At 46.5% G+C, this 12662-nt stretch overlaps 1 protein-coding gene across 1 annotated transcript in view; it reads left to right on the top strand.

The window, feature by feature from the left end:
• Positions 1–1262: 1262 nt before the first annotated feature.
• ATP12A (ATPase H+/K+ transporting non-gastric alpha2 subunit) overlaps positions 1263–12662 on the top strand; it is a gene marked incomplete at both ends in the record, with an annotated part of 40282 nt that continues 28882 nt past the window's right edge. The window contains one exon of the mRNA XM_079721646.1: positions 1263–1270. Coding sequence (XP_079577772.1) covers positions 1263–1270 — 8 coding nt within the window. The remainder of the gene's footprint in view (positions 1271–12662) is intronic.

Genomic DNA, 12662 nt, shown 5'->3' with positions numbered 1-12662 from the left:
ATTCTTTCCACAACCTCGTATCTTTGCGAAGCCGGGGTTTCAGCACTTGTCCTGATAAAAACCAATTACCATGGGAACGTAAAGCTGGCTGGGAAATGAGAGTGGCAACAGCGTTCAATCTGCTTCCAGGGTTTGAGAACTCATGCAGGCCCAACAGGCAGCTGCGTCCCATTCCTAAGCTACATGGTGATTGAAGAAGTGAAAAAAAAATTTTTTTTTCTTTCAATGTAAGTATTATTTTTTCAAACAGCTACATGTTGTTAGAACACAAATACTTACTAAGTCATTTGGATCTAACTACTTAAACAGACCTAGTAGGCATTTCTTTTGGTCTAGGGGTGCTGCAAAGAAATTACCAAGACACTAGGTGCTGAGAAGTTTCGGAAGTCTCTGGCCTAATCTAGCGATATATGTAGAAACCTATACCCCCACGTCAGGAATACAGGAATATACATTCTTTTCAAGCGTACAAGAAATGCTTTAGAAAATCTGATTCTGTGTTAGGTCACAAGGGAAGTCGGTAGCTAGTTAAGGATAATGTTGCTGCTCCACAAACCGTGTGTCAGATCATAACATCTTTAAATTAGAAATCAATAATAAAGATGGTTTTAAAAAGCACCTATATCTAGAAATTGTAAAGCACACTTCTAAGTATCATTGGCTCAACAGAAAAACACAATGAAAGTTTGGAAATATTTCTAACTTAAAAAAAGAGCCTGCATTTTAAGAACCTGTGGATAATACCTAAGGCAAGTTATAGAGAGAATTTAAACTTTATATGCATTTATGTGAAAACATGAAAAATTGAAAACAAACACAGTGAACTGGGGAAAGGACAACAATGTAAAGAAAGTAGTAGAAAGAAAATAAATAATACAGATAAGAGTAAAAAGTAATGAAATTAAAAAATACAAAAATAATAGAGGCAATCAACAAAACCAAAGCTGGTTCTTCACAATGAGTATTAAAATATATAAACCCGGGCTTCCCTGGTGGCGCAGTGGTTGAGAGTCCGCCTGCCGATGCAGGGGATGCGGGTTCGTGCCCCGGTCCGGGAAGATCCCACATGCCGCGGAGCGGCTGGGCCCGTGAGCCATGGCCGCTGAGCCTGCGCCTCTGGAGCCTGTGCTCCGCAACGGGAGAGGCCACAACAGTGAGAGGCCCGCGTACCGCAAAAAAAAAAAAAAGTAATGCATTTAGGGCAGCGGTCCCCAACCTTTTTGGCACCAGAGACAGATTTCGTGGCAGACAATTTTTCCACGATGGCGGGGTGAGGAGGGAGTGGTTCCCGCGGTAATGGGAGCGATGGGGGGCCGCAGTTGAAGCTTCCCTCCCTCACCCGCTGCTCACCTCCCGCTGTGCAGCCCGGTTCCTAACAGTCCAAGGGTCGGTACCGGTCCGGTCCGTGGCCTGGGGGTTGGGGCCCCTGATTTAGGGAATTCCCTGGCGGTCCAGTGGTTAGGACTCAGCGCTTTCACTGCCTGGGCCTGGGTTCAGTCCATGGTCAGGGAACTAAGATCCTGCGAGTCACATGGCGCAGCCAAAAAAAAAAAAAAAAAAGAAAGAAAGAGAAGCAAAAGCTATTAGGATCAGAGGTTTACATCTCCTGCCACCATGAGACCATCAAGGTCACGACTCCAGGACCAGCCCGGCCAGGAGAGCAGTTGTGTGGGCGGCAGCCTCATGTCCCCAGGTGCCTCCCCACCAAGCCCATAACCCTAACGATGCAAACTCAGGGCTTCCCATCTCCCGTCTCAAGCAACAGCAGGTGTCCCCCTAGGAGGACAGAAAACTCCAGGAGCAGAACCTGGAGCTACACAGACCCAACACCAGGGAGAGCTGGGCTGACCCCATCATAGCAAAACTGACTTTCCACCTCCTGGCAAATGGATCTTGAAACAGAAATTATACCTTAGTTATAGAAAATAAAGTGCTTTTCCTCACATACCCAAGCTTGTGATCTGAGTCTCATTCCCACCACCTGAACACTATTGGTGCTCAGTGAATATTCAGGGGTCACGAGCCTTAACCTCAGTCACAGACGCTGCAGCTTGGGTGACCTCCATGAGTGGCAGAAACCTGTGGCCTCTTGAAACTGTCTTTCCCAGCGATGTCAAGGTGATGATTTCTGAGAACAAGGATGGAGGGGGCTGGCACTTTATACAGTGCTATGTTACTTTTGTAATTTAAAATTTTTGACTAAAAAAGAGCTTTATGTCAATTATATCTCAATTCAAAAATCTTTAATAAAGTTATATTTATAGTATACCCATCGCATAAGAGCACTCACTAAATGATAGCTACCAGTGGAAAGGTCAATGTGAAGCAATGATTCTTACAAGACAGGAAATCATGTCCTTTCCAATGAAGATTCGCTTTTATTATTGTTGTTGTTTATTCTGCCCAATCTTTAGAGTATTTTGACTCACCAATCATGTATTTCATCAATTAATTAATGTAAATATTAACAACTTCTAAACAACAGAACATAATACATAAATTCAAATAAAATCTGATACTTAAGTGGGTACTTCCAAAGATTACAAGTGTATCTCTTTTTTTTATTTTGAGAACATTTTAAAAAATATTTTATTTGGGCTTCCCTGGTGGCGCAGTGGTTGAGAGTCCGCCTGCTGATGCAGGAGACACGGGTTCGTGCCCTGGTCCAGGAAGATCCCACATGCCACGGAGCGGCTGGGCCCGTGAGCCATGGCCGCTGAGCCTGCGCGTCCGGAGCCTGTGCTCCGCAACGGGAGAGGCCACAACAGTGAGAGGCCCACGTACCGCAAAAAAAAAAAAAAAATTTTATTTATTTAGTTGCACAAGTCTTATTTGAGGCAGGTGGGCTCCTTAGTTGAGGCAGGCAGGCTCCTTAGTTGCGGCATGCATGTGGGATCTAGCTCCCTGACCAGAGATCGAACCCGGGCCCCCTGCATTGGGAGCGCGGAGTCTAAACCACTGCGCAATCAGGGAAATCCCTATGTATCTTACTTTATGGAAGAATGAATTTTTTTTTAAGTGAAGTGGGAGTCGATGGGTTTCTATTTCATGATTAGCAAAATAAGCTGGCCATTTAATCTCTTCATACTTTAGATTCACACATAAAATATTTTTTATTTTATTTTATTTTATTTTATGCTTTATAACAAATTTAATCAGTTATACATATACATATGTTCCCATATCCCCTCCCTATCCCACCCCTCCAGGCGGTCACAAAGCATGGAGCTGATCTCCCTGTGCTATGCGGCTGCTGCCCACTAGCTATCTACCTTACGTTTGGTAGTGTATATATGTCCATGCCGCTCTTTCGCTTTGTCACAGCTTACCCTTCCCCCTCCCCATATCCTCAAGTCCATTCTCTAGTAGGTCTGTGTCTTTATTCCTGTCTTACCCTATGTTCTTCATGACATTTTTTTTTCTTAAATTTTTTTAATAAAGTGATTCCTAAAATTATTCTTACTAATTTCCCATAGTTTTCTATCATAAGTGACAAGGAGTAAGAGAAATAATATGCTAGTCTGAAAATTTTTTGTCTAAGGCTATTAAAATGCTTGTCATGGAAATCAAACAACTGAACACTAACCAATGATTCCAGTCGCCTCTTCACAGTTGGAGTTTCCCACAAACATCTTTGTCCCGAGCATCTTTGTTCGCTGTCAGCTACCTACCTGTTTTCCTTCTTGAACCTCCCCAGCTTTACACCCACTGCTTCCATCTTTGTGGCTTTGCCCTCCTTCATTACCTAACAAGGCTGCGTAGTCCTCTCACACCTCACACCTAACACATGGCATTTTAATTTTGAGGGTGGAGAATACATAAATTATTTCCCTGCTTTATTAAGCATAGAGTATTGTATGTTGTGTTTACTTAAAAAGAGAATCACTCATGTTACATATAGCATGCAAAAATGTTGTACAAAGGCCCTTATCAAATTCATAAAGCTTTCCTTATACAGTCGGGGCCATCATAAAATTCATTTCTATCTTTCCATCCTTGCTGGTTCTTTGCTCCCCAAATGAGGGGATTACTAGAAGAAACTGAATCTTCCTTGCAAATCATACATCTGGCCTCAAAGATATAATTTTCCAACCTATGTTAGAATCCGTATTTACACAGACTTTAAGAGAACACAGATGGAAATTCTATTTTAAGGATATGATGAACTCATAAGGAAACTACAGAGTTTAATCCTAAGTATGTACACTTGGGGCGTCCTCTCCCTTCTTACGCCCAGGGTTTTTACCTGGTTGGTGTGGACCTATCCCTCTGACGTGGAAGGATAAATTTAGTGCCTCATTACGTACAAACTCATTTTTTCTGGAGGGAATTTTCCAAGACTTTCCAATCTGTCTCCCTGCCTCTAGAGTTAATGAGCTTTCCGGATTTCTGAGAACAGAATGCTGCGTGTTGCCTGTGAGAACACGGCTTACACCTCTCTCTGCCTTGTTCTTTCGCCACCTGCAATCCAGTCAAGTCTGGGGACTGTGGGCGCTGACTTTCCTGTGTGGCTACAAGGCGGGAAGTGAGCTTACGCAGCTGTAACCGCCAGTTCCCCTTGGAATTCCTTTTTGCCCCCTTTCCCTGGAATGCTGCCTGTTGGGTCCCGGGACCCCGCAGTGTGGCTGCCTGGCTTCAGCAAGGAGATCAGCAGTGAAACGGGTCCCTCAGGAGCCCGTGCTCTTCTCCGAGCTTGGAGCAGGGAGGGGGCTGGACACGTAGTTTCTAGCATTTCAAAGGCAGTTCTATCGGCTCTCATAAAACTTTCTGTGGAACTTTACAAAGAAGGCCACCCTTCTTTGGGTGGTTCGACAAGGCCACCCTTCCCTTTTTCCCCACGTCAGAAAAATGAAGCAGAGTCTGCGTAGCAGAGATACCTCCAGGTTGCAGGTCTGGATCGTCCTCACCGCCACACACTTGCTCTGGGCTCCCCACCGAGTTTCCATCTGCCATCTCTAAAGTGCTTCTAGCAACTTGGTCCAAATTCAACCGTAGGAGCAAAACCGGTAAGAGACAGGTAAGTGAGAGACCTGGCTCACGGCATCGTGCGGGCCGGAAGGGCAAGTCCGAAGGCCGTCAGGGGGCGGGCTGGGGGCCACGAGATCTGCCCTCAAGTCCTTCGGTCTGCCTGCACGGGGCCCACCCAGATAATCCAGGACCATCTGCCTAAGGTCAACTGACTCTCAACGTCACTCCCCGCTTCCAATTGTCTCACAACAGCACTGACAAGGGCATTAAATTGAATTACCTGAGACTGCAGCTTCGCCAAGTGGACACATCAAGCTGACCCCGGCCTGAACGCCTGTCCTTGCCCAGCCCCAGGTACGTGAAATGACGGCCCCCACTTCACATACTTGGGAGGTTTTCCACCTGCTCTCTTTTAGAAACTTGAGTAGTTGGGTAAAAAAATGCCCAATGAATATTGCATTCTAAACCAGCAACCTCATTCAAATTCTCTCATGTTTGCTAACGTACATACATATAATTCCACATCATGGTAATCATTGTGCACATAACCTATTTTCTGCTATTTTCACCTAACTTTATTTCACTTAAGCATGCCCTCATACTGATATTTTCTACATGATAGCCATATTTTCCAATTAATTCATGACATTCATTCATGTTACTATGCTATAATTTTAAGTCATAGCCCCTTTTTTGACATTTGAATAGTTCCAAATGTTTGCCACTTAAAAATCACTACTGTGGGGCTTCCCTGGTGTCACAGTGGTTAAGAATCCACCTGCCAATGCAGGGGACACGGGTTCGAGCCCTGGTCCAGGAAGATCCCACATGCCGTGGAGCAACTAAGCCCGTGTGCCACAACTACTGAGCCCACGTGCCACAACTACTGAAGCCTGCATGCCTAGAGCCCGTGCTCCACAGCAAGAGAAGCCACTGCAATGAGAAGCCCACGCACAGCAAACAAAGAGCAGCCTCCACTCTCCACAACTAGAGAAAGCCTGCACGCATCAACGAAGACCCAATGCAGCCCAATAAATAAATAAATAAAATTAATTTTAAAAAAAATTTTAATAAATTAAAATAAAATAAAAATCACTACTGTGGACATATTTATGCAAATAATTTTTTAAACTTTTGAATAAAACCATTCTTATTACTTCTTCATATCCTCCAAATCATCAAGCCCATTGTAGATGCTGCACTAACACCTGCCCTGCTCGGCACCTGGCAGAGGAGAAATGAAGGATCTTACCTCAGTGTCCACGCTCCTGGAGCAGGCTGGGTCTATGAAGAAGTCTGCAGGCTTCGAAAGGCAGGAAACTTTCTCAGTGCAGGGTTAGATGCTGCATGTGAACTGTGTTTGGACAAATTAACCTCTTCCTTCTGATTTAACATGGCCTTGTAAAATCAGATTTTCTGTTCCAGTAAACGTCCCTCTGAGGGAGGTTAGTGGGGTCCTAGCACCTTTTAAATGCTAATAGCTTAGCAACTCTCCAAGGATGAAAAGTGCACAGTATAAAACATTGTTGAATGTATCAATATTTGTCCTTATGACGATGTTGCAGGACTAAGATTCCATGGCACACATTTGGGGAACCACAGATAAGATAAACAGAATCCTCGAGAAATCACCCTTCTGTGTTTCCCCTTCTCATGCATTAATAATTATAGCTGAATAATCTGAGTCTATGTGGCTGAGACCAAAGTGGCCAAGAAAACAAGGGTGTTTAGGAGATTGTTTGGATCTTTCCGGTTCCCAAACCTCCAAGTCTAGGGGACCCTGTGAGCTGCAGACGTGATGTCTATGTTGATCAAATCCACCAGAAAGTTGCTGAATGCCCTTTTTCCTTTTATTTTGTAGAAACAGTTTACATGCTGCATTTGAAAACAGAGCCTATAACCAGCATAAAATTTAGCAGAAGTAGTTTGGCCTCTCTGAGTTCCTAGGAAAACTAAGAACTCAAATCACTTTACTGCAGCCCCTCAAATATTTCACAACCAGAGCCTCTACTGCTCAATTCTCTCTCCTGGAGCTGACTGTTCATCGTCTGCCCCCCACTGCTACCCAGACACCCCAAGGTTAGAAAAATGGCTTCAGAACAAACCACAAGGAATCTGGCTCTAAAACAGTGTTTATAAAAATGGGACAGCTGGACTTCCCTGGTGGTCCAGTGCTTAAAAATCCACCTGCCCAAGCAGGGGACACGGGTTCGATCCCTGGTCTGTGAAGATCCCACATGCCGCGGAGCAACTAAGCCCACGAGCCACAACTACTAAGCCTGCGAGCCACAGCTACTGAAGCCCGTGCGCCTAGAGCCCGTGCTCCGCAACAAGAGAAGCCACCACAGTGAGTAGCCCGCGCACCACAACAAAGAGTAGCCCTCACTCAACGTAATTAGAGAAAGCCCGTGTGCAGCAACAAAGACCCAACGCAGCCAAAAATAAACAACAAATAAATAAAAAATTTTTTAAATAAATAAATAGAATGACATTTTAAAACATTTTTCATTTCTCCAAGAGAATTGAGCCGTGGAGTCACCTACTACATGCCAGTGGCCATGGCCGTGTCTTGAGAGACCAAGAAAGTCTGTGATGTGGCATAGAAGGGCATATCTCCTTGATGGGGAGACAAACAAATGAACTGAAGCATCAGGGCTCTGTAGGGCCAAGACTCCTGTTGGGGAGGAAGAAATTCTCCTCTCTCTTCTAGGTTCGTCTGGCTGGTCTAGAATTGAATAGACATGAGACAGATGAACAGGGGGAAGATCAAACAGAAGTTTAATAACGCGTACACATGGAAGAGGCCCAGGAAAACGGAGTAACTCGCCAAAACGGACGAAGCCCTCACCTCATGTACCGTCCTCAGCCAAAGACCAAAGAGGATGTTGAGGATGGGGAAGCAGTTAGGCGCAGCGACCAGGCAAAGCACAGTGGACAAGGGCAGGGCCGTCACACAGATGGAAGTCGTTGCTGCTCCACTGATGTCTCTGGAGGTTTGGGAGACACCCTTACAAATGGAGATTTCCCTTACAGATGCAAATGCTTCTCACCAGAGGGCAGCTCCTGCTTGGTTTTCAGAGTTTTCCCCATGCCTGCTGTTTCTTCGAAAATAACCAGCTTAAAAGAAGTAATCCGCCCGAGAGACAGATTTGGGGAGGGAAATCCTGCGCCCCTTCACTATGAAAGCATTAGCTCCTTGGAGAAGGTAGCGGGTGAGGCGGGCTGCGCCTCAGAGGATGCCTCAGGGAAGAAGCAAGTCTTGGAAGGTTGAATGTGATGTTTCTAAATCCCATCCAGCCGTAGGAGTAGGGAAACCGTGACAGTTTGCTTTTTCTGGTAAAGTTGTAGTTCACTGTTTCTTTGTGGTAATTATCACTGGGGTTTTATTGTTGCTTCTTTTCTTTTACTGGCGTTCTTTTTTTAGTGGTTTGTTTGCTTGGGATTGCCTTTTACCATGTTGTCCTTTGCTCCATCAGAAATGAAGTATTTGGCACGAAGTGGCCAAGCCTGCGGGTGTTCTGTAAATTCTTGGTGCCTGAGCGACTGCAGGTGGCCTGGTGGTAGGTGATGAGCTCACCAGGGATGCTGAGTCCAGGTGTGGTGGTGGGATGTGCGCCCTCTGCTGGTCGCTTCTAGAAATGACAGTTGGTCTAGAGGCAGCACCGAATTCCCTCATTTCCAAGAATGTGACCCCTGCACAGTGGTAAGAATTTTCTGTCTAAAGAGATAGGTGATTAAAAACAAAAAACAAAAACTTACTTCCACACTCATTCAAGTTGACCGTCTTAAGACAAATCCGGGACTGGCGCGGCAAAAAGAGAAAGTCTGAATATTTTTATTTTTTATTTTCCTATCGGGTGGAGAAATGGAAGACAGGAGAGCTTGGGCCAGGGTCCCTGTTGTGCCTGTTGATGAGCAGTAAGGGGCCCCACAGCATCCAGAGGGAGCCAGTTGCCAACGTTAGCAAACAACATCTGGTTAAATTTGCACTTTAGCTCAACAATGAATAGTTTTAGTATAAGTATGTCGTATGTGATATTTGAGACATACTAAAAAAGTATTCACTGTTTTTCTGAAAGGCAACACCAACAGGTGTCTGCGTTGTTTTGTTTGTTTGTTTTGTTTGTTTGTTTTTACATCCTTACTGGAGTATAATTGCTTTCCAGTGGTGTGTTAGTTTCTGCTTTATAACAAAGTGAATCAGTTACACATATACATATGTTCCCATATCTCGTGCCTGTGTTTTATCTGGCAACCCTAAGAGGGAGGAAAGAGAGACTAAGATGAGGAGAAAGGTCAGTCCAGAGTCTAAGAAGGCTGGAAGCTGGTGACCCGAGGCTCCCCCGCTGTCATGCTGGTCGCAGGTTCACTCACACAAGCTGTGCTTCGGCAGCCGGTGGCCTCCTTTCTTCAGGGGACACTTTGGCAGCCGCAGTAGGACCTCCTTAAATGTGCTCGTGTTCCTCCTGGCTTTCCACCTCTCCCCGGGGCCCAGTGGCTCGTTACCCAGCAGGTCTGACCCCTTCCCGCGTGACGGCAGACACCACTTCAGAACCTCAGTTGCTCACTCACGTCTTCGGGGAACTTCCCAGTAGAACATGCAGCCAAGCAGCTGCCCGTTTCCTCCCGCTTGTCCCTGGAAAGCAGTTTCTCAGTTCCTTCACTTGCTTTCCTTTCCTCAGGCCTGTGTACGAAACGGCCAGCCTAGCCACGCTGTGGAGTCTGCGCCACATGGTGGACGGCCCATTCCTGTGCACCTTTCTGGATCAGCAAGGACTAAGTCGGGCCCTGGTGTGAATGAAGCCAGGCCTTTGGGCTGTCTTCCTTCTCTTTTATTCCCGTTTGCTTCTAGAGTAAATTTTGGAATTTTAAAGCGCTGATCCCAGGAGAGATGCGTTCATAGAGGTAGGCCAGCTTACTTCATGCTGACTTAAGACGTTGGGTTATCACAGTCAGTTATTTAAAGTATATCAGAGAGGGCGAGAGCTAACTAAGATGGTGAAGCGACGGTTCTCTGTGCCTGGCTTACATGGAACACTGAGCCCATAAGGATCAGGTCGTTCTTCTCACCCCACATCCGAACGTGGCATCTCACAGGGACAGATCAGGCGTGAAAACTGGGGGAGATGAACACAGTTCTACTGACATCGCTGGGACAAGGTCACACTCGTTTTTAATTAACTTAGATCTTTGTGAAGGACGACAGCCCCTCATCACTATTATGAGCTCGGAGCCGATCTCTGTGGGTGCGATGCAGCACGTCTCTCGTGATGTTCTTCAATCCCATAGCTGCGCTCTCCCACAGACCTTAGCTCAGTTCACCCTGGAAACACAGGATAAATGTACATTTATGGGGGGTACCCAGTGGGGAGAGCCTGGAAACTCCTCTAACTTAGATTGGGCGACCATCGTTTGCCCTTTCTTCCCTTGTTTCATTTCAAAGACTCTTGACAGAACAAACAAATTTTATCTGAAATAACGGTTGCTTAGGGCCTAGACATGTTCAGGGCGTCAGGGTGCCAACATTCAAACCTCGCTGACGCTCTGCTGGCTGGCGGGAGCCTATGATGGGGGCAGCTGGGCTCAGGTCTCATGTCGTCGGGGCAGCTGCAAGCCCGGCCCTGCGCCTTTGCTGCAGAACCTCTCATCTTCCCTAAACGTCGCTTCCTTTATGCCATCTCATCGTCAAGCGCTCCCCAAGGCATACGGATGGAGCCCACCCTGAGAGCCGGGCCTCCTGCTACTCCCAGAAACGCTCTTGGTCATGTCTGTGCAGGAGCCAGTGCCCTCCCCTGCCCCCCTTGAGTCAGGTGACCCAGCCTTCAAAATGACTGGCACTCAACCCACTTCAGGAAGTACCCATCATTCCACTGCACGGTTCACTCCTTCCTCGGCTGTTCTGGAGTCTGGCTTCTGCCCACCGACTCAGCGCTGGACCTCGTCAGGCCTTTGACTGTCATGTGTGAATATTCAACCTGGGGTGATACAGCTTGCCCCGTCAACCAGGTGGAAAGCTCCTTCCCAGGAAGGACCTGGTATGATGCGACATACGTATCACAAACCTCCAATAAATATTCCAGGAATAAATAAATATCGAGTGTCTGCGTCTGGCTCCCTAACTCTGAAGAATGTGGGAGCTGGTGGCCAAGAGAGCATCACCTCACTCATCAGAAGAGGCAAATTCCTGCAAACTTAGCCCAACATATTTGTATGAATGATATGCTTCATATCATACATATTATGCGTCTTGTATGTTACATATGTATATATGTTATAACTTCCATGACAAAGATGAAGATGATTCAAGTGGGGAAAATCTGCGTTCCCCCTAAGATTAAAAAACATAAATCAAAGACTTCAGAATGCAATCAGTATTTTTCAACCACTTATTAAAAGGAAAATGGTAAATTTCTGAAAAAGGCTCTTATTCCCCAAAATTAGTCACAGAGAACGAATGTCGTAGTGCCTAACACTTGGGGGAGCATATCCACGAGGAGAAAGGTGAGTGTGGCTGCCCCCAGCCCGCCCTGAGCCCCCGCAGGCTCCACCCCATCCTGGAGCATCTTGCCCACCTGGTCCTGGGCTTCGCAGGCAGGGCTATAACCACAGCACAGGTGCTGATTTCTGGAAGCCAGTTTCCTTTCTGCAGGATGTTCATACGCCCATATAAATGAAGAAATGAGGAAACAGTGCAGAAGCCTGCTTGATGGAAAGTTTGTTTGTTTTTGTTTTTTCATTCTGACTGCAACTCCAGGAGGCCCTCACGGGTGGAGAAATGCTGTCCAGTCATAACCTGGCAGGACGGGTGGACACAGGTGTGTGTGGCTGCCGTGTGCCTGGGAGACGAGGGTGGTGGGTGTGAGGCCAGAAGGGAATCTTCCTGGTCCCATTGTCGCCTGGATCCACTTCCTCCACCTAGGGAGCCAGAGGGCGACGTCTGTCCCCCAGGACTGCAGCAGGAGGGGCCTCTCAGGGACCAGGAGTAACTGACACACACAGGCCCACCTGCCTCTCTCCCACCTCTCGCGGAGGCTGCTAAGGGAGAGAAAAAATCTGGATAACTAATTTTAAGTAATGAGATCATCCCATCTTTAAACTCCTAAAGCACTTAGAACCTATACCATTTAGTGCTAAATTCTGTTCTTTCTGGGATCACTTACAATCGTTTATTTGTTGAGTTTGGGTCTTCAATTCAAGTGTAACTTCCTCCAGGGCAGAGAATAACACAATTTCTCCCAACCACCCCCTATGTCTAGTGCAATTTCAAATACGTTAAGCACATTAATTGATTAAAATGAGCTAGGAATAGTTACATATATTATGACAGCCCGCCCCAATATGTAATATCTGTCACTCAGAAAAGTCCTAGAAGAGACCCAGCGTGGATATGCTTCTTTTCAAAGACAGGAGAACCCAGCTTCAGGAGAAGCTGCTACTGCAGGCTCGGGCTGAGAAGGTGTCCTAGTTTGTACCTTGGCCTTTCCGGCCAGCCCAGGAGAGGTCACCAGAACTGGGTGGAGGTCAGGGTCGATAGGCCCTGGGGCCTGAGAGAGGTGAGTCTGTGTCTCTCTCAGGTGAGGACTACTCCAGGTGCCTGCATCACACACACCCGGAGGCCATTTCCTCGCGGGACTCTGGGGCAAGGTGACTGGCAACGGCGAAGCAGTACCTGTGGAGTTAGGCTGGGTGTGGGG

Source organism: Hyperoodon ampullatus (genome assembly GCF_949752795.1).
Source record: "Hyperoodon ampullatus genome assembly, chromosome: 16".
NCBI lineage: Eukaryota > Metazoa > Chordata > Mammalia > Artiodactyla > Ziphiidae > Hyperoodon > Hyperoodon ampullatus.
The sequence above is the reverse complement of the archived record's forward strand: the minus strand, read 5'-3'. Positions and strand labels throughout refer to the sequence as shown.